The sequence below is a fragment of the Lupinus angustifolius genome, chromosome LG03 (genome assembly GCF_001865875.1).
Source record: "Lupinus angustifolius cultivar Tanjil chromosome LG03, LupAngTanjil_v1.0, whole genome shotgun sequence".
Taxonomy (NCBI): domain Eukaryota; kingdom Viridiplantae; phylum Streptophyta; class Magnoliopsida; order Fabales; family Fabaceae; genus Lupinus; species Lupinus angustifolius.
This window is the reverse complement of record NC_032011.1, coordinates 25704185-25725882: the sequence shown is the minus strand read 5'-3', so window position 1 is coordinate 25725882 and position 21698 is coordinate 25704185. Positions and strand designations below refer to the sequence as shown.

The window sequence follows — 21698 nt, the reverse complement described above, 5'->3', positions numbered from 1 at the left end:
CTTATAATTATGGCCATTGTTCCACCCCAACCACCAAATCTATCCATCCTTCCATCCTCTTCCAACATTACACACTCAAACCCTAACCCTCAACCTCAATCACCATAACCCCCCACCAACCCTACCCTTTTAGACAACCTCCTTGGTACCATCGTTTTTCTCACCCCACACCATATATATTAGACCAGCGTTCAACTCTACATTCAGACCACCACCATGACCACGTCCTCCAAAGCTTCAATTGATGCCCTTTGATGGATCTGAACCCATTGATTGGCTATTCCAAGTTGAATAGTTTTTTTAACTGTATTAGCCTCCTCTAGATCAACAGATGCATATAATTTCTTTTAATATGAAAGGCACAACATTAAGCTAGTTCAAATGAGCTTTCTTAAATGCTAATATCATTGACTGAGAAAGTTTTAATTACCAAATCCTTGGAGACCCGTTTGGACCATCTTGCTATGAGAATCACCAAGCAGCCTTATTCAAACTTTGTCGAACTGGTTCAGTGGTAGAGTATCAATAACAATTAGAGAAGATTTGTAACAGAATTTGGAGACTCTCACCAGAGGTAATTTTAAATTGCTTCCGCTTTGGACTATTACCGGAAATTAGGAGAGAACTAGCTATCTTACAGCTCACTCATATTATAGAAGCATTGTGCCTAGCCAAATTGGTTGAATATAAAATTAAGGACTCCAAACCAGAAGGAAGCATTATTAAAGGAAGAGTTGCTACAAAGTGAGAGCTTTATAAGATTTTTTTTTGGGGGGAAGTTGATATCAAATGTAATTTATGTTTGCTTAATGATGAAAGTATAAAGTATCTATTTATTTCATGCCCTTTTGTAGCTAGTGTATGCCAGAGTTTCTACTTATGGCTTTGAATCCAAGTACATATCTCAAATACTATTGTAGACTTCTTATTGTTACATGACTCTGTAAATTTCGTAAAGAGAAAATTATTTGAAGGAGTTATGGTGTATTGTGTTTGGCATGTCTTGTGTGTAAGGAATGATGTAATATTTAGGATGGAAAACTGAGTTACATCCGAATTAGGGATTTGATTTAAATTAAATCTTGGTTATGATTCTGAAACATTATTGATTTTAATTCACACTCTTTTCATAATGGTGCATTGATCCTACTAATTATATTGACCTATGTTATAAGATGTTCTCGGGCACCATTATGCCATTTATAATACTTTTGCTTATAAAAAAATACCACTCTATATTTACACAAAAATTGCATATATAAGCTACGTGTGTTATATTGTAGGTAAAGTAATTTTAAAGACAAGTGAGTTGAGAGGAGAAATTGGTAAAATATGTTAATGGAAGGGTTAAAAAAAGAATGAAATATCCAACTCAAGAGAAGGTACGTGGACTGGTGGAGATAATTAAGAGAACGGCGGATGCGGAAGACAACTTCAATTTTCTTGAAAAAAAAGACTTAAATTGTGGTTTCTATTTGTCATTTGTTTTTGGGACATTGAGACGCATAGGTAATATTGTTGTATTGCCTATTGCATCTCAATTCCTCTCTCTCTCTCTCTTTGTACAGGAGAGAAGAGAAGAGCCCCAATATCACAATCTGAATCTTAATTCCAATACTCAAGGCATTGCAGCTGTTTTGATCTTAAGAAAATGATAGGGTTATTATAGCTACAACGCTTATTTGCAGGGTGCCAAGAAAATAAAAAGTAATAACCTTCTCTTTTGTTTATCTCTTCTTCACCATTTACATGCATGGTAATATTTGTGAACATATTTATGTAATGTTTATTTTTATGTTATGCATGATGAAGGTCTCAGCATTGGATTGGAAATAATCTTGGCCCTGCAAGCTCATAGTAATATTTATTTGTTGTAATATATCATCATCATCATCATGGGGATATCATCAGACAATTTAATAGGGCTTATAATGGCTCTCTCTTCCAGCATTTTCATTGGTTCTAGCTTTATAATTAAAAAGATGGGTCTTAGAAAAGCTGCCAGTAATGGGAAAAGGGCAGGTTAGTTTTTCTACTTTTCTTCAAACATATTCAAAAATTTGAGGGACAACAATATATACACATTTCTTATACATATTTTCTGATGAAATATATGTGGTTTGATTTCATCAGCCACGGGAGGACATTCTTACCTGTATGAACCGTTTTGGTGGGCTGGAATGATTTCAAGTGAGCAATTACCTTATTACCTTTTCTTATTCATTCGTTTTATAGATTCTAATGTATCATGCATGCGATCCATATTCACAAGTTTGATTATTGTAAAAGAAAGTAGTACACTTTATTATAAAACAAAAAGGTTATGTTGTAGGGAACGAATGTCTAACTTCCACAGTAGTATGTTCAAATTATATTTTCTACGGCATAGCATGAACATTAATATGGACACAAGCATCTAAAATTTGATAAGCTCATCACTTATTAAGTTGGAAAGTGATCAATATTCCACTCACCTTTTCTCTTTAATCTTGTTTCATTCCAATTGATCTTCACAAAATTCATCTGATTTATTAGATGATGCTAAACTAATATGGTCATTAAAATATTTTGTAGTGATCGTTGGGGAAATAGCCAATTTTGCAGCTTATGCATTTGCTCCTGCATTACTTGTAACTCCTTTGGGAGCTTTAAGCATCATTTTCAGGTAAGTAAAGAATCAACACAAATGTGGTATTTCATGATTGAAATTGAAAATTGTTTTCCTTTATTACTTAAAACTCATATAAATAAAATGACGCAGTGCTGTGCTAGCTCACTTTATCTTGAAAGAGAAATTGCACATATTTGGGGTGCTTGGATGTGCTCTATGTGTAGTGGGATCTACAACTATTGTTTTGCATGCACCACATGAGAGAAACATTCAATCTGTTAAGGAAGTATGGCAACTTGCTACAGAACCAGGTATTATTATTATTATTATTATTATTATTATTATTATTATTGTTATTATTATTATTATTATTATTATAAAGTTTGAATTTGTAGAACATATCATGTGAGATGCTCCGTTAAATTTAAATATTTAACCAATAGGCATTTTTTTAACCAACAGACATTAACATTAGGTACTACATTGCTTTCCATTTGTCATACTAATTAAATTTGCTTTTTCCTAATGTTTGTAACTAAATGGATTGATGGTCTCTAATTATACAAATCAAATTGAAACTTTAGTCCTTCCATTGATTAATCTAAGTCATTTTTTTTTTCCATGAACAGGTTTTATTGTGTACTTTTGTGCTGTTGTGATATTGGTTTCACTCCTTATTTTTCGTTATGCACCAAGATATGGTCAGAGCCATATGATTGTATATATTGGAATATGTTCTCTCATGGGATCACTTACGGTACTAATTAATTCATTAATACTCAAATCATACATTGTTGAGAGTTACCCTAAAAAAATACTTTAACATGTCCTCTATAATATAAATTATTACACTTAATGCTAATACTAGTTTTTATTTGCATATATAGGTTATGAGTGTGAAGGCAGTGGGGATAGCTTTGAAGCTTACATTTGAAGGGACGAATCAATTTAAATACTTTCAGACTTGGATATTTACTCTAATCGTCATAACATGTTGTCTTTTACAGATTAACTACTTGAACAAGGTACATAAAACCCTGATTTATTCATGGGTTGAAGTACTTCAAGTAATTTTAGTTATTTATCTAAAACAAACAGAAGAAAATAACATTAGAAAATATCTTCTATGTAATGTGATTAATTTAATAATATAATATATACGGACTATAAGTACAAATATTTATATACGATCATTATATTATCTATTATTAATTTGAATTATGTTTTTTAAAAAAAAATCAATAATATTAAATATAAAGATTGAATAATAAATAACAATATATAAAATTTATATTTATGTGTCGTTTCTTCATTTAATCTATTTTAATTTGAGAAACATATTTGTTTGCAGGCTTTGGACATTTATAACACTGCTGTTGTATCACCGGTTTACTACGTGGCGTTTACATCATTTACCATCTTCGCCAGCATAATCATGTTTAAGGTAGTAACTTATTAATTAAGTATTTATACTTTATACTCACATTATAATTTAAAAAAAGTGATGTACATTATCTTTTAATCTTTTAGTATTAGGAAGTGTGTAGAGTATAATAGGATAGTGAATGATGTGTTATATATAATGCAGGATTGGGACACACAAAATGCAACGCAGATAGCAACTGAATTGTGTGGGTTTGTGACAATATTATCTGGGACATTCCTTCTACATAGAACGAAAGATATGGGAAATAAACCAGCAGAACCAACTGTTCATCCAATTCCACAACATCTTCCTAATAAGAGTCCTGAAACACTTGATATATAGCAACCACTGTTATTATTTTCACCTCTATATATGTTTCCTTTCCCAAACTAAACACCTTTCATAGTTATTCTTTCTTTTAATTTGTTCTAATTAACACAGTACTTTCAAAGCCAGAAAATATGATGTTAATGTTAAAGATCACAGGAATATACTATCCCTGAATATACTATCCCTAGAGTGTTTTCAGTGAGTATGTATACATGATAGTTTGAATTGAGTTTAGAAGCGGTATACACGGAGGAAAGTATATATGTAAGACAAAAAAGATATTAAGTCGATGGGTATGAAGTATAATAAAATGGATTGTTGCCCTAATGATTATATATTGTAAAGAAAAGAGTATAAAGATTTGCAAGAGTGCTCTACATATACAACATCACACTACAAACTCAAGGATAATAATTCTAGTTTTAAAGAGCTCAAAAAAGAGTCCTATTCGACAGTCTTATGGTATTTTCCAATAATTTCAAAATTCAAACGATTGTTTATTGAAAAAATCTTTTAACTATTTATTTATAAGTACTTACACTTTTACATTTATTATTACGGAGATAGAAAATAATTATAGAATAAAAAATTGACAGATAAGTTAAAAAGGATATAAAGACAATAATTAAATTAATAAAAATTGTAATACTTTTATTCATTGTCAATTAATATATTATTTATCGTTCATTTATATTATATTTTTGAAAAATCAAAACTTATTAATATGAATGGTTGATAATATTATGACAATATATAAAACTTTTATATTACAGGTAATATAGTTTTTTTTCTAAAAAAAAGTTTCTCATAATAATGAGGGTTATAAAGAAGGGATGCAATTTGAATGCAGTGTGCATCAACATTGATTGGATAGTTTATTATTACTTTCACACATCCAAGACTAACGCCCATGCATGTGCGACCTGCATTTCTTTTCAACCAACTCTATTATTTTTTAGAATCCCTCTCTCTTGTTAATCCCTCCATTCTGTTTCTTTTTTATAAACACTGCAAAAAAATATTGAATAAATGTAAAAATATGATATTAGTTGACTATAATAATCATATTTAAATTCTGGTTATAAATATGTTAAAAAGTTAAGAAATAAGAGATGAAAAAGCTGGACATTACATAAAGGAATTTAGTAAATAAAAAAATGTGTATTAAATTTTTAAAAAAATTTGAAAAATATGTAGAATGAAAAGAAGTATTTTTCATTAATAACTAAATGGGTGATTACCAAATAATTATTCCATTTCTTCTGTCTTATTTTTAAAAAAAATTGTTAATATTTATTTGTTCAGTAATAACTAGTTTATAATTATGTTTTCGGCATTAACGTGTAATTTTAATGTGGGAAATACAATTGGTAAATTTTTTTTTTTTTGAGGCAAGGTGCAAAGCACCAAGAAATTTATTCAAAGAAGAAAGGAAGCATTACAACTTAGGGAACCTATAGTTTGGCAAACCCAACCAATTCCTATTACAATCTGAAAAAACTATAGAAGGCATTGAATCCCACCAAGTGAAAGTTCTAGATTTCAATCCATGATTAGCAAGAATATCAGAACATGAATTCCTTTCCCTGCAAATGTGGGAAACTTTCCATGACATCTTAGCAAGAAGCTTTTTGCAAATACTCCACCTAGAAGCTAGGCTCCAAGGAGGAAGGATCGTGCCTTGAAGAATTCCCACCACTAGGGTATAATCACTTTCAATCCATAAAAAGTTCCAGCAATGAGCATAGGAGATTTCAATTGCCAATAAGGCTGAAAGCAACTCAGCATATAAAGCATAATTAATGTCATAAAAAGCAAAAAAACAAGCTATAAATCTGCCAAGATGATCTCTAAAGATGCCTCCTCCTCCCGCCAAACCAGGATTGCCCTGAGCTGCACCATCGGTATTAACCTTCAGCCAGCCTATGAGAGGTGTGTGCCATATTATCTCCCTTATAGAGGGGCTGCTCTTAAAACGGGGATTGATGTTCAAGTTCCTCAAAATCGCAAATTCGGTTGGATTGTTGTTTGCATAAGATTTGCAATTAGCAGCAGCCAAAGCAATTTCCAGTTTTAGCATGTCCAAGGCTCTAACCATAGGGAGGAGAATGTTGTCAAATCTCGCTTTGTTTCTGCAAAGCCAAATCTTAGCAATTAGCATGTTGTCAAATCTTAGCAAAGCCAAATCTTAGTAATTCTGACTGGAGCAATCAAACAAAAGAAGTCCAATTGGTAAATTAAAATTAATGATGTTCGTAGGATAATATTTACAATAGTTAATAGATGGATAAATGATCGCACCACGACTCCTTGAAGATTGATGTTTTATATTTTTTTCTTTTGTTCCACACATTTTTTAATTATATTCTTATTCATCATATCATATTTTGAAGTTTTGAACCTTCCATTTAGTCCTACAAGAATCATTAATTTACTTATTTTCTATACCCAATTAATACATATTTCTCAATGGAAAGCTTATCAAAATTTTGTATATTATTACAATGCGAAGTGATAAATGCGATTAATTATGAAAAAATTGAGATTATTTTAGTCAAAACATATCTTAACATGTTAACATCACATATACATAATTTTATGAAGGATAATTTTTAATGAGAAAAATCTAAATCTAATGTAAATTTTATGGTTTTCGTAAATAACTAATGTGAACTATTTTTCCCCTAATTATTTCTTAAATTTTAATTGTTGGTAAATTCGTCTTTACATAAAGATAATGTTAAATTAATAGCAATAAAATTTTTAACCTAATGTTTGTTAACCTCGACTGTTAAATAATTATTATTTTCTTTTCTTTTTTATATAAAATAATATTATTGCATTAACTATTTTTAATTCTGAAATTTACTTATTATCTTCTATTCAATCAATTTTACATTTTGATGACAGTTTTTTCATTTCGATATCAATATTGATTAATATGTATTGTTGCATTGCTACTATTGTAAGCTTAAGGAGTAATTAGGAAGAAAAAATAATTCATGTTATTTATTTGCAAAAGACATAAAATTTGTGGGATTTTACACATTTTTCCTTTTTAATTATATTCTTATGGGGTACGGTTTACCAACATGAGTAAACCTAATTTTATTAATAAATCATGTTAACATTAGCAAAATTATGGACCAAAAACCCACTCAAAAGTTGTGAAAAACTTAACAGATGATGTTATTTTGATAAATTTATCTATTTTAAATTCTAAAATTTGTATTTTTCTCTCTCCCCTCAGTTTTATAAATCCTCTCAGTTCTATAAACCACTCTCTCAATTTTGTTTCACCAAGAGCCTAACTAGCAACACATGTATGCCTTTTTTATGAGCAAAGAGCAACACATGTATGTAAACGTATGAGTTTTAATATTTGCATTTTAAACCATATGGCGTTTGAATGATAAAATATCAGATTTAAGACGTACCCTTCAATTTAAGGGAAGCAAAGTGATGACAACAAAAGAAATTAGGGCAATAGTGGTACAACAAGCCATAGAGGAGAGGGAACCGATTTCTTCATAGCCATAAACCGTAAATGAATGAGAGATGGGAAATGAGAGAAGAGGGATGAAAATACAAATTTTAAATTTTGAAATAAATAGGTTTACAAAAATAGCATTATTTGTTTAGTCTTTTTATAACTTCTGGATGAGTTTTTGGTCCATAACTTTTGGTGCATGATACTTCATGAAATTATGATATATGTTAGCAAACCCCTCTAATTATTTATTAATCTTTAATTATGACCTTAAACTTAAATTTTGAAGATGGAGTAAATATAAAAATATTTTTTATGAGAATTACCTACTACCTATATTGATTAAGTACATTTTTCTCTATGTTTATTTCGTAAGATACACATAACAGGGAATGGAACGATTAATACCTTGATGAATATTAAATAAAAATCATATATTATGTAAAAGAGAAATAAACACTATCTTTAAAATATGTAAATTTCTCACTTAACTGAAGAAATAAAAGTACATTCAAATTCAATATAACAAGAATCAAATCATAATTTACATAAAAAGTATAGATGAAACAATAATAGCCAAATACACGAAATACATACAGAGATTGCAAGTTTGGTAAATCACCAACAGCTTCGCGCACCTAGATTCAACCTATACATTTCCTATATTATAAAATAAGCACTTAACGTAGATGTAAATGCAAACAATAAGAGTGAATCAAAGAGAAATAAATGAGGTAAAACAAGATAATGATTCACTTTATACTCGAAGAAAAAACCAAAAACTAATAACTTGCTAGAACAAAAAAATTAAGAGAATAAGAGTAAGAGAAATAGAATACTGAATGATATGTGTATTATTGTGTGTGATGTTTTGTTTTAAAATCTACAAAGCTCCGCACTTACTAAAACAAATGTTGTTTGAATGTATGACTTTTAATAGCGTTCATTAAGCGTTGTTAAATGTGTGACTTTTAATTGCGCTCATTAAGCGTTGTTAAATGTGTGACTTTTAATTGCGCTAATTAAGCGTTGTTAAATGTGTGACTTTTAATAGCGCTCATTATTATGAGCACTGTTGATATATCACATTTAACAACACTAATTTAAGCAAGCGTTGTTGAAGATATTCAAATCAACAGCACTTGCTTAAAAGAACGCTGTTGAATATCAAAATTGTTTACAGTTATTTGGTTGTCATATTATGTTCATCATTAGAGAATGAAATAAAAAATAACATAATTTACTTTCCAAATATGAGTTTTTGTTGTGTTAATTACTCACCTTAATATTCTATTTTAATAATATTAGTTGGTGATTTAGAATATATTTTTTGAAGTAATAACAAATTGCATTTTTTTTGTATATGTATGATCAAATTGTGTTATATATAAAAAACTAGCATATGACTTTTTGTTAACAATTTACTTAAGTAGTATCTTTTAAAATAAAATTAAATAATAACTAAAACAATCGTTTTTTGAATGCATGACATTTAACAATACTCATTAAAGCAAGCATTAATAAATGCATGACTTTTAATAGCGCACATTGTAATGAGCGATGTTGATATCTCATATTCAATAGCACTCATCAACAAGCTTTGTTGAATATATTTAAATCAACATCTCTTGCTTAAAGGAATATTGATTATCTGTAAAGTTAAATCTTGACTTTAGATCAATCAACGGAGTAACAACAATGAGTCAATAAATTATTTGAATTGGATAGCTAATCCATATCTTGTCTAAACATCATTTTGTAATTAGTTTGTTTAGCTCATTTTTGTATCTTCTTATAAAATATTTGCAACTCTTCTTTAATTTTAGTAAACTTTTAACTTTTGCCGACCAAAACAACCTTCTTGTCTCTATAGAACAATGATTTTCTCAAATAAGAGAGATACACATTCTTGTTTTTTATTGTATTTTGAATGACAAAAGTATTATTTCTTATATATAAAAAGATTAAAATGTCTTACTATATTATTTTTCCTTTATTTTTATAATATTTGACTATCTATTAATGTTGAGGATCTTCACTCATCTTATAGATACAAATGATATATTTCTTTTAAAATTATAGAGGCCTGTTTATTGTTTTTCAAAATGTATGTCTTTCAACTTTTTTACAAAAGTATCTTTATCAAGTTTGCAACTGTCCAGTCTTTATGGCCTAAAGCAAACAAAATAGACAATGGTTTCTGAGTTGTCTTGTATAATTCTTTCACGAAATTGAATACTTTTAAACGTTACTAATTTGCTAACAAACAAAATTGAGTAACAAGAAAGAGTAAATTATACAATTTATCTTATAAAACAATGGGCTTGAAAGGCACTATATATGCAACCAGAGATTGTTTGTAAAATTTCATTCCAAGCTTTCATAATCACAAGGTCACCTTTCCTATTCCTTTTGTTTGATTAATCTCCTCCACATTTTTATCTTGTTACTTCTATCAAGTCTCACTGTTCCATCCAAATCCTTCTGTTTATTATATCAATACTTCTCTCTTCCTTTTAATTTCATAAGTCTCTTCCTTTTATTTAGATTGACACAAACAAGATTTTCATTTTTTGTTTAGTTGATTTTGAAGGATTGGAAACTTATGTTCCTTCTATCAATTTTATGGTGATAACTGTTTTATTGTTTATAGAAAAAACTATGATCTTTGTATTTTGAGGATCTGACTCGAAAAAGTTAGTACTTATCCATCATTTTCCATTTCCGATTTTGTCGCTTGTGCTACACATGTTTTTTGTTGCTGTCAATTAAGGTTGTTCGTAGGGCTAGAATTGACACATCAGTTTGTTTTTGAGGTAATCAATCATACTCAACTGAGATGGTGAAAAGAATTTATGAAATTATGCACAGTTTATTGAGTTGATGATATATGATTGTTTTATTTGATGTATATTATGAGGTGCCCTTTTATATATACATTTTACTAAATACTACTTCTATTATTCTGATGTTGTGATGACACAGGATATGGATAGGAACATGAACATGAACATGAACTCGAATATGAATATGGATATGGATTTGGGATTTGACTTTGGTGGTGGTGTGGATAACAATGACTGGAATTTGAGCAACATCGTAAACAACATGCAAACCCTGCCGTACAATAACACCAACACCAACACCAACAATCCCTACACAGGGTCTCAGGAACAAGCTCCTCTCTCTATGTGAGACTCACATTTTTGTCTCTTCTTAAACTTTCTACTCTATATACTTTGCCTCACAAATATGCATTTATTGTCATACTTACTTTGTTTAATCTTAATAAACACTCATTCAATATCCTTCTTCTTTGAGTTTAATACACACAAATTAAATAACCAAAAAATACACACAAATTAAGAAAAATACAGTGTTTTGGCTAAAATGTACCTATTTATCTTTTATATAAAACTTTAAGAAAAATCCTGAAAACGAATTAAAGAATAAGGGAGTATATTTCTGAATTCAAGGTTATACTGATAATAAATTACAACATTAATGGATGTTTGAAAGATCTAATGACAACCCTGTTATTTTCATAGTTCGCATAAAAAGATATAATTGATACTAAATGGCCTCGTCAAAAAATAAGCTTCCTCTCCTTATGGTATAGCTAACATTTACATATTTCTTCCTCTCCTTATGGTATAGCTAACATTTACATATTTCTTCCTCTCCTTATGTCACTAATGATGCTCATTTGGATATGAATTTGGAACTTTAGGCCTGAACACAACCATTTCTCTGTACCTAATGTCAATGAGCCACAATATGACCCGGGCTATATGCAATTTGATGGCAATGCTAACAGGTATTGTGTTTTGTTAGGGCTTACTTGATGAAGAAGTGAACAAACTTTTTATCATGAACTCCTTAATTTTTATTTAGGCCTCCTCAATCATTCACTAATCCATATTATCAAGTTTACTATCTTTCAAGAATGCAAGTTTTCAATTTACAATCTCAATATTTCATGTGGTCTACTAACCCAATGTATCCTAGCTACTTAGTATCTTCTTTTTGGTGACTTTATAAATAACCATATTTACCATGCTTGTTTGCTACTTTTTGTTTTAGGTCGGAACCCTACTCACATCTTCAACAACCATTTGTTCCAATGACACCAAATCCTTTTGTTCCTCAATATGGTTATATGCCAATGCAACCTGAACCTACAGCTCCATCAATGTATTTACTTTTTTTATTTATTTTTATCTATCTACTTCTTTTGCATTTACACTGGAAAATTTATTTGACTTTTAATTAAGTTAATTATCTAATTAAGCTATTGAAACTTAATGATTAAATTTAATTTTAGGATGTAAGCCTGAATATTTTTTATAAGCAAATTAATGTATTAAAGGAGCGTATAGGTGCCTACCCAAATACAAGAAAGACCACAAATAGGAATAATATTCTTTGGGAAATTAAAAATACAAGACCTTAGGTCAATGCACCATTGTGAGAAGCTAATTGGCTTTGGTCCAATACTAAATGAGAACCAAATCCAATATCTAATCTGAATTAAATCCATAATATGAATGTAACTAACCTCTTTTCTCAGAAGAATGACTCATTTCTCATTAGTCAAATGGACCACATAACAACGAACCACAACATTCTCGATAAGTTTCTCCCCTTTGCATTTTTGCAAAACACAGGGTCATAAAGCTTTAGCAACTCTATAGTAGTGTTCAAAATATGGACTGGAATATGAAGCCAAAAATAAAATCCCCTCCAAACATTAGAAGTAAAATTACAAGATAGAAATAGATGGTTTACTAATTCATCATGGTCCAAGCACATCACCTGTAAACTTTAAATCTTTGTCCCTATGGATAATGTTTCTTATGTGAAGCTCCTTTTTTATTGGAAATCTACCTCTAAACATTATCCAACATTTGTTAAGAAGATTACCTAACCTTGTTCCATTTGTACTTAGTTAGGCGAAGTGTGATGTTCCAAGTATCTAGAGTATCCCTTATGCAAGCTCTAGAAGGAGTCAAGTTATTGATGAAGACTTCCACCCTAAGAAACAAGTTACTCCTCTAATGCACCTTCCAATTCCAATCCTCGTTGATCCAATAACCAAAGTCTGTAACTAGGGTTCACTTATTCATTGTTATCAAAATTAATTTTGGCAAAGCCTCCTCTAAGCTATGTTGTCCAAACCCTGTGTCATACGAGAAAAGGGTTTGAGAGCCATCATCTATTTCCTTCCAATGGTTTTCCTTCACCCATCTAATTTGATGAGCCCACTTTAACCAAATCTCTCCATCACCTAGAAGATGAGTTTGACACACTCATATTTACATCTGAGCCATACTTTGAATTAACAACTTTAACCTATAACGAACCTGATTCCACCAACCTTCTTCATTCAGTTTCCACATGATAGAATCATTAAATAAGAACAATTTTTGCGCACTCAAACTACCAAGATATTTTGGTTTACAAGCATGGGACCAAGACACCTAAACAATTCCTTTTCCACCTCTTTTATTGTCCTATGGGAAATTCCTTTGAAAGCTAATAAATTTTTTGATTACTTTCTTTGGAACCTTATAGAGAGATAAAAAGTAGATTGGAGTGTTTGTAATCCTAATATATATTAATTTTAGGATGTAGATCTAGAGAGGGTAGATGTAGATATGCCTACATTTGCCCTTCCAGACCCAATTAAATGGGATCCTCATGAGGGCCCTTTTTTATATAATTAATTCTTTATGCTCAAGTTCTGTATAGTGCACCCATGTACTTACTATCATTGACTTCACATTTGCCAATTTGATATAGTTATTTATTGAACATGACATCGTATTCATTATGTTAAATGGTTTCCTTCATTTGTCTATGCTAGGTATTCCCTACCATATGATTCCCAAACTATGGTGCCTTCTGGTGATAGGCAACAAGGTGTTAGCTCTATGCAATTCCAAGGGTAAGCAACCTTTACCCTTAACAACTTATATTATCCCATACGTTACCAAAAAAGCTAAGTAACTTATATTATCCCACAAAATGGTTTTGTGGCATGTCTTCACCAACTGCATATGCTCATCACTAATTGTTTATACACTAACTATCAAATCACTTTTAGTCAAAGTGAATGCAAGTTGTACTTCATAAATATTCTCTCTTTATGAATATTGCTCACTTATGTGTAATTGTTGAGCCCTAACTTTTCATTCATTATATTGTTTGGTGAAGCTTTGTCCCATTGTTTTTTTTGGTATGTTGGTTATTTCACACTACTTCTTTGGTATGATCATTAAGCCCTAGTTCATTATTAATTGTATAATGGAGTTTGTTCTTGTACCAAATAGCGATAAATCAGGGTTTTAAATATGAGTTTGAAATCACAAGAGGTTGTAATGTTAAGATTTTTTGAGTCCTTATAATTGTATTGGGATCACATCAACTACATTTCTTGTAGTAGTAATCTATAGCAAAATGATTTTGGACTCTACAAAATGTCAACTATAATCGCAATTTAAAATGTAATTATATTTTTATCTTTTTACATGACAATCAATAACTCGTTTCTTTTCAAATAAAGGTCCACTGGACAGTTAGATCAAATGATTGGATATAATCACTTGCTGAATACTCCTGATTTTCAATATCAAAGTTCCATATTGCATGAACCTTCAACAATGTCATGCAACTTCACAAGCTCTCAAGCTCCGAGAACATGGAATCAAGGCCTTTCAGGTACTTGGACTAATGAAGGATTCCCTTCACGAGTTTCCAGCTCCATGTTTCCTGAGGTTACACGCCCTCTAAGGTAAACAATTTTCACTTGTCGGGGCATATATATATATATATAATTTCAAGGGGAAGGGAAAGAGATAGCACTTCTAAGGGTCTGCATTTGGACACCCATAACTTATGTCGCGCAATTTAACAAATTTAGCTGACTCTAAGGAACTTTTTTTTCTCCAAGTTAAGTCAAAAGTTTATGCTTAATTTGATAATGTAATTATATTGGATCCATGCTTTTGGAATTGCCACCATCCCTATATGTTAATTTTAATCTATAAATCATTCTAATTAGGCTTGAAAGACCATCAACAGTTCAAATGGAACAAGTGACCTCAGCTTCAGCAAATGAATTGATCGCTACCCAACGTGGAAAAGGAAAACTACCTGAATCTTCAACAACTAGGTATACTTAACTTAAAATTCGTCCACTGCATATGAAATTGAGTGATCAATAACGTTTAATATGATAGTATTATGATTTGTATTATTTTTCATTAGATGATTCTTTAGGGTTGGACTTATCATATGAACTCGGTTGCAAGTGTACCTTTTTTTTAATACTCCATGCTCTTATTTACATGGTTGAATGTTGATAGGGCTAAACTTTCTCCGGAGATTCAAAGAATTTTGAACATGAAGCCTAAAGGAAGGCTTTCTCTGTATGATACTACATCCACTGCTACTCCTCAGAGAAGTCAAAATCTGAACTTACAAAATGGAAGGGTAAAAATGCCCAAAACAACTCTCTTATCATCCTTTAAGGCAACGATAATATAATAACTCATAGTCATGGTTTAAGTTAAAATGTCTGAAGCTCTATACCATTGCCAACAGGATAGTTCGATGGATAATGTTGGAAAGCAACTGGCTAAGAAGAAGGAACCTGTTCATGCAACACCAAGAATGTCAACAGTTGGAGAAGTATATCCTCTTTATCTTTGTTCTTTGTGTGCTTGCATGTGCATAAAAAGTTTCATGTTAATATCATATATCATTGTATGTTTATATAATTTTTATATCATTCAAACATGTTTGATTCTACGTGATGTTAAGAATGCACAATTCACTTGATAATGATTGATATGGTTAGTTAATTAGTTATATTCCAAAAATAGAATTCCAGAAATAGAAAGTTATTAGTTAGTTGCTTTGCTTTTGCTTGTAAATAGATGGTTGTATATAAAGCACCAAATACTCCTCTTGTAAATACATTGATTCATTATTCACTTTCAATATACAAGGAATTCTTCTTTATTCTCTTATCAAAGCCAACACATCGCTGTTTCTTCTTAGTTTGATAAGCTTCTTCAATAGCTTTGTGTTTTTATTTGTGTACCATGCATTTTCTTCATTTTCAGACATAATGTTTTTTAACATAGTTTAATATGTATATTGTGATGATATTTATATATTATTAAATGTAAGATCGTAAGTGGTGTAAAAGTGTGTAATATATGCCTTTAGCATTTTTAATTAATGTAGATATATAATTATCAAAAGTGTGAAAATGTGTATTCTACAACAGCAGGGGGATTATGAACCGCGACGTCGTGGACGTCCTCGAAAAGCATGTCAAGACAAACAAGTTCCTAAAATTGGAAAGGTATTCGTATCAAAATAAGAGCAAAGTGTTACTTAATCAAAATATGATATAACTTTTGCTGATAAGTTATATGCAATGTAAATGAATAACTTTTTTGTTTGGTTTGACTAGTTGCATGGGGAGAGGGGAAATGTTGGATCAAGCCAAGAAGCAAATAATACACTGAGAAATGAAGAGGAGAATGCAAACCACACAAACCTCATCTCTTCTTTGTGGGTGTCCTCCATAGCTCCAAAATACACTTCTCAACTGCTCTTTCTTACTTACTAGCACTTCATTTTTCACTTTAACATCTTCTTATCTATTACCCCAAAATTGAGAACTTCATGGTTTTAAATTTTCAGGCGGATTCCAAATGCTCTTTATGACCCAAAATTTGAGAAGGAAGGTCTTCCTGTTGACCCCTTTCTTCGACTATTCAAAGAATTCGGTAACTACAATTCCTTAAAGCATCTTTAAATGTATCTTATTATCTATGTTATTTAAATGGTAAAGTCACATGAATAGAAAAGTAAATACAATTTTTTTTGACAAGAATAAACTTGTTGTTGATGCAGGAAAGTAACGTGCCCTGGTTGCTTGGACAGAGTGATAAGTGCCCGGGATTTGAATACAATAGTTGAATGGTGTATGTTCATCCATAGATGTAATATGAAATGAAACTTAAACCCTAAATATTTAGTTTCCTGCGATATTATTTGTATTTCTAGAAGCTTCAGGTTTGTTTGTTACCTAAGTCTGTGGATTTGTCTAAAAGACTTCAGCTGTGTACTATGTTAGTTGGGATTATTTATGCTTAATTACATGCATTATGTGTTGGTTAATTGGTTCTTTTCTTTTTCATGAGAATGGTTTAGGTACTATTTATAAATTCTTCTACAGGAGTCCTATTCCATAAAAAGTTTATGGCATTCTCATGCCAATTTTTAATGGATAGGATTCCAATTAAATTAAATTTGTCTAGGCGTGGCTTTATTAATATTGATCTTCAGTGTGTTATTTCACTAAAGAGTCTAGTTAAGGATATTTTTGGATGGTCGAGATTTCTCTAATAGAAGGTTAATAGAAGTAAGTGATTCGCACATTTAAAAAAACGAAAATAAACTAGCACAGTTGAAAATATGGACCAAAAGTAAACTACACTTCCCCCCTAATCTATATACTTACAGTTGAAAATAAAAACTAGCACCTTAAAAATTATACACTAGATTTTGATATTATTGTTGAATTTCCTTTTCTAACTAGAAGTTAGGAATATACCATTTGAAATTTAGGTTACCCACCTATAGTTCACGTTCTCGAGTAAGATTTGCATGAGATACTACAATATTACTTGGTACAAAGTGTGTTGGAAAAAAAAAATTGATCAGAAATCTTTATTAAACAAAAGATAAAGCAATTATGAGAAAAACTGATTCCTGTCCACACAATCTTTAACAAAAAGATAGACAATTTGAAGGGTGTCTCACCCAATCGACAAAAGAATAAGAAAGCAAAGGAAAGCGAGCGTTGAGAAGGCTATAAGAATTCAAAAAAAAAAATAAGTTATATCACAACATCTAAGTTGAACATCATATTATCAAAAATGACTTTGTTCCTTATATGTCAAATGGTCTAAATAGTGGCAAACTAGAGAGCCTTCCACCAATGTTGTTTCTTGTTATCTAACCTTATGGCATTTTTATGGAGTGAGAAAAAAGTCTTGACATCATTATGGATAATAGATGTTAACTCAAAACACGAATAAAGCTTTTGTCAAACCAAATAGGATATAGAACATGAGAAGAATAAGTTAGTAGTAGATTCCTCCAACTCACCACAAAGCGAACAAAGAGTGGTATCTTGAGCACCTAATCCACCTCTAAGAACAAGGTTTTAGTTGGGATCTCCTAAGACAATTTTCCAAACTAAGCACTTCATCTTAATTGGAACATTCCAATCCCAAAGTCTTTTGAAAAAAGTAAGTGTGTCGCATCCTTCCACCTTTTGTAGAGTTAGGTAAGCATTTCGAACCGTGTATTGCCCACTCTTATCATGAATCTAAGTCCAAGTATCACGAGTATGTTGATTAGGCATAGAACCGTTGATGTGTCTTAGAAGTTCATGATGTTCCTCTTCCTCCCAAGCGAACAAGTTCCTTCTCCATCTCAAATTCCAAGACCACAACCTATTACTCCATGCACCTAACCAATCAATAGTTACATCTTTATCCAAAACCACTTGAAACAATCTAGCAAAGGAACTTTTGAGGGTATCTCTCCCAACCCATAAATTAGTCCATAATTTAATAGAAGAGACATTTCCTAAAGACTTGTGGATTCAATAACATACCCACCCGTCACTTATTCCTTCTCTGTTTTGGTTTAGGTAAACATTCCCTTTTAGTTTAAAACTTTTAATTAGAAGAAGAAAAAAAAGAGTTATATTGTAGCAATCGGATAGTGAAGAATGAGAATGAAAATGCAAAACTACTATGCATCTTCTCATTGTCGTATAAAATAGTTATATACACTAACACTACGAATTGGAAAGGGCGAACAAATATCATTTAAAAATGGTGCTCATTGCATATGGCTTCCACCTAGTGAAGTCATAGAAGGTATATATATGCAGTTTTATTCTTATGAGCGGAGAGGTTGAAACAAATATAATACAACAATGTCACAATTACAAATGCAGGTTTATAACAAATAATTATGACATCAACAAGTCCAACTAGTAAGAGCAGTCTAAAATGCATAAAACTAATCATTTTTACCAAAACATTCATAACATGTGCATCACCAGGTAGAAATGGAGTTTGAATAAGTGATGCAGAATTTCAATTACATACATAGATTCTAGAGGTATCTACAATAACCATCACATCCCTTAGGCTGAACTATCACTGGCTGGAAGATCAAGCTGCAATTGTTCCTTAAGTACCTTTTCAACTGCATCAACGAACCTCAATATATTTTGCCGAATAGGAGTATCCAAAGAGTTAGCCATCTTCTGAAAATCAATTGTTCAAAGTCAATCAGGTAATGACCAGAATAACACTAGCTAGAATGCAAATAAGGTACATGGTTTTAGAAATAGGTTCAAAAAACTAATTAGAAATATTTTAGAGGTGAAAAAACATTGACAACACAGTGAGAATGGTTGTACACAACCATAATAAAAAACAAATTTTATAGCTAACGCAGAGTAAAATTATCACACCTCAACTTTGCAATGAAAACTAAGCGAAGTACCCTTCAAAGTATCTGATCCCTTGATAGATATCAGCTTCAGTGGAGAAGCAAATATTGGCCAACCATTAGACAACTTTATGTATGCATCAATTCCTCCAGGCATATGAGCTACAATAGTCTCATCTTTGTCCAAGTATGCAAGCGAATATCTACATAGAACATAAAATGATGAACAAAAACATCAAACTTTAATCCAAACTTAAGAGCATAAAAACAAAAGGACTATAAGAAAGTCTCACCTTGATTTATTAGCATCCTTTACCACAAGATGCCTAAGTGTGCTTTGTATAATTCTGTCTTGTACTTCTCTTATAAACCACTGCAATGAGGACTCACTGCATTGAAAATGATAGTTCAGAAGTATGATTTTTAGCCATAAGGAACAGATGATAAAAGACAGAAAAAAACGAGAAGGAAAAAGAGGAAACAACAAACCTGGCAGACTTAGCAACATCAAGAATGTCATTCACGTAGATATCATTGGGAAAAACCTAAATATCAACACCAAAATCAACAATAAATCATCAACAGGTTACAAACAAGGATTATAAAAATTCTAAATTATGTTAATAAGTAGCTTACTCAATGTTTTTGATATGTTGTTCTTAAGGCATAACTAAATAGCAGCATATCAAAAAACATCAAACAAGTCCCTCTTAAAGGAGGACATAAGGGGGGAGCCAAGATCACGTGCAAAATTTGATACCAGGGATACAAGAATTGGAAAGGAAGAGCCTTCCTGCACCTTAGGATCTTTAGGAATCATTACATGTTGGGATAGGATTCTTTCATATAACACAACAAGAAAAGTAGGTTAATGTGTTGAAATTTGTACACTTTTAAGTAATATTTGGAGGGCAAAACAGCATATACAGTGTATTCATCACTTACAATGGTACTATACCAAACCCAGTGATGTAACCACATAATATATCCAGCAAATTATGAGAGTTACTCCCTCTACCCCAAAAAGAAAATAAAAGTAAGAAACGTATTAAATGTAATACCTGAACATTGTTGAAGTTCATAGTCCCTTCAAAAACTTGAATTAATAACTCATGATGCACCACAGCTCCATCATTGATACCTTGAACTGTCATCTTATCTAAGTTTGGTATGTAAGTCTGCATTGATAACCTCATGCAATTGTCATCAAATGCAAGCACTTTAAGGCCTGTTAGTGCATCCTCAATCCCATCAACAGTGTCAAACCTAAACAAATGAATAAGGCATGATTATGATGATGATAAATATATGAAGTTGAAGTGAGAGTATCTTAAATTACCATTTGACCTGATGGTGAAGATCCTGCAAAGACTTCACAATTGACTTCATTTCATCAACCTTAGTTTCAAGTTGTAGTTCCTGCAATATAATATTAATGATGAAAATAGAGAAATTGGTGAGGAAGAAGGGGAAAAGGGAAGAGAGTATAATTGAAACCTCTAAATTTGAAGAATGATGTGAGAGAATAGAAGGGGATTGAACACCGCCTTGAGTAGGTAAATCTGGATTGTGATCCTTTGATGTAATATAATGAAAAGAAGAATGGATTTGTTGAAGATTGGCCTCCAAAAGATTAGATTCTGGAAAAGGTAATAATAAGTTAAATGGAATGATTAATAATAAATAGAGAGGGAGTAGTAAAGAGTAAAGAGTAAAGAGACCATTGAGATGAGTTAGGGTGAGATTGTGAATTTGGTTAGCTAAATGATTTGATTGAGCTTGGATGTTGTGAAGTTCTTCATTCAATTTGTGTATGTATGAAGCATCAACATCAACATCAACATCAACATCGTCATGGTTCTGAAGTGAAAAGTGGTTAAGTAAATGATGAAGATGGTGATGAGGATTGTTGAATTCAACGTCATCGTCGTCATTGCAAAGCAACAGCTGCTTCAGCTTCTCAATATCATTCTCAATTCCACTGAAACAAACACAACATTACACAACACAAACATTAAACAACACAAACAACAAGAAAGTAAAACCTCACTAACCTCACACTGCGAATCTCCATCTCTTTTCAATTTCAATTTCAATTTCAATTTCAATTTCAAAAATCATAATAATGATATCAAAACCCGCGCCTTATTATTATTATCAACAAACGAAAACAAACCGGGTTGCTCCATTTTAAGGCCCATTCCTTCTCACCACTCTTTTTTTAACAAACTTCTTCTTCCAATTTCTCATTTTAATTTTAAATTTAATACTCACTCTTATTTCTA

At 31.1% G+C, this 21698-nt stretch overlaps 3 protein-coding genes across 6 annotated transcripts; 2 read left to right on the top strand and 1 right to left on the bottom strand.

Moving 5' to 3' along the window:
- On the top strand, positions 1482–4671 carry LOC109344105 (probable magnesium transporter NIPA1). The gene is made up of 9 exons (XM_019582728.1): positions 1482–1707; positions 1813–2022; positions 2134–2190; positions 2575–2665; positions 2762–2922; positions 3241–3368; positions 3499–3636; positions 3963–4055; positions 4200–4671. Exons 2-9 carry the CDS (start codon positions 1896–1898, stop codon positions 4377–4379), a joined length of 975 nt encoding a protein of 324 aa, XP_019438273.1. The 5' UTR covers positions 1482–1707; positions 1813–1895; the 3' UTR covers positions 4380–4671.
- On the top strand, positions 10485–17055 carry LOC109344101. Of its 2 annotated transcripts, none has more exons than XM_019582721.1 (13): positions 10485–10673; positions 10843–11048; positions 11588–11674; positions 11941–12051; positions 13724–13804; positions 14423–14650; positions 14921–15031; positions 15225–15351; positions 15463–15549; positions 16157–16231; positions 16343–16443; positions 16576–16661; positions 16789–17055. In XM_019582721.1, the coding sequence occupies exons 2-13, from the start codon at positions 10846–10848 to the stop codon at positions 16794–16796; spliced, it is 1305 nt and encodes a 434-aa protein (XP_019438266.1). In that variant the 5' UTR covers positions 10485–10673; positions 10843–10845; the 3' UTR covers positions 16797–17055. The 2 variants fall into 2 exon arrangements, with proteins under 2 accessions (XP_019438266.1, XP_019438265.1); XM_019582720.1 differs by having other exon boundaries at positions 10488–10673; positions 16154–16231.
- On the bottom strand, positions 18835–21502 carry LOC109344103. Of its 3 annotated transcripts, none has more exons than XM_019582725.1 (9): positions 21468–21502; positions 21135–21394; positions 20911–21053; positions 20753–20832; positions 20475–20679; positions 19903–19958; positions 19707–19802; positions 19436–19616; positions 18835–19225 (listed from the first exon to the last, which is right to left on the bottom strand). In XM_019582725.1, exons 1-9 carry the CDS (start codon positions 21485–21487, stop codon positions 19103–19105), a joined length of 1164 nt encoding a protein of 387 aa, XP_019438270.1. In that variant the 5' UTR covers positions 21488–21502; the 3' UTR covers positions 18835–19102. The 3 variants fall into 3 exon arrangements, with proteins under 3 accessions (XP_019438270.1, XP_019438271.1, XP_019438268.1); XM_019582726.1 differs by having other exon boundaries at positions 18835–19222; XM_019582723.1 differs by having other exon boundaries at positions 20753–21053.

Coding starts and splice junctions, on each gene's coding strand:
- LOC109344105 (XM_019582728.1), top strand. CDS start 1,896: ATGGGGATATCATCAGACAATTTAATAGGGCTTATAATGGCTCTCTCT. Junction 2,923..3,240: donor GCAACTTGCTACAGAACCAG/GTATTATTATTA, acceptor TTCCATGAACAG/GTTTTATTGTGTACTTTTGT. Junction 4,056..4,199: donor CCAGCATAATCATGTTTAAG/GTAGTAACTTAT, acceptor TATATAATGCAG/GATTGGGACACACAAAATGC.
- LOC109344101 (XM_019582720.1), top strand. CDS start 10,846: ATGGATAGGAACATGAACATGAACATGAACTCGAATATGAATATGGAT. Junction 11,049..11,587: donor GAACAAGCTCCTCTCTCTAT/GTGAGACTCACA, acceptor TTGGAACTTTAG/GCCTGAACACAACCATTTCT. Junction 15,032..15,224: donor CCTGAATCTTCAACAACTAG/GTATACTTAACT, acceptor GAATGTTGATAG/GGCTAAACTTTCTCCGGAGA.
- LOC109344103 (XM_019582723.1), bottom strand. CDS start 21,487: ATGGAGATTCGCAGTGTGAG. Junction 21,395..21,467: donor ATGGAGATTCGCAGTGTGAG/GTTAGTGAGGTT, acceptor TGTTTGTTTCAG/TGGAATTGAGAATGATATTG. Junction 19,803..19,902: donor GATGTTGCTAAGTCTGCCAG/GTTTGTTGTTTC, acceptor TTTTCAATGCAG/TGAGTCCTCATTGCAGTGGT.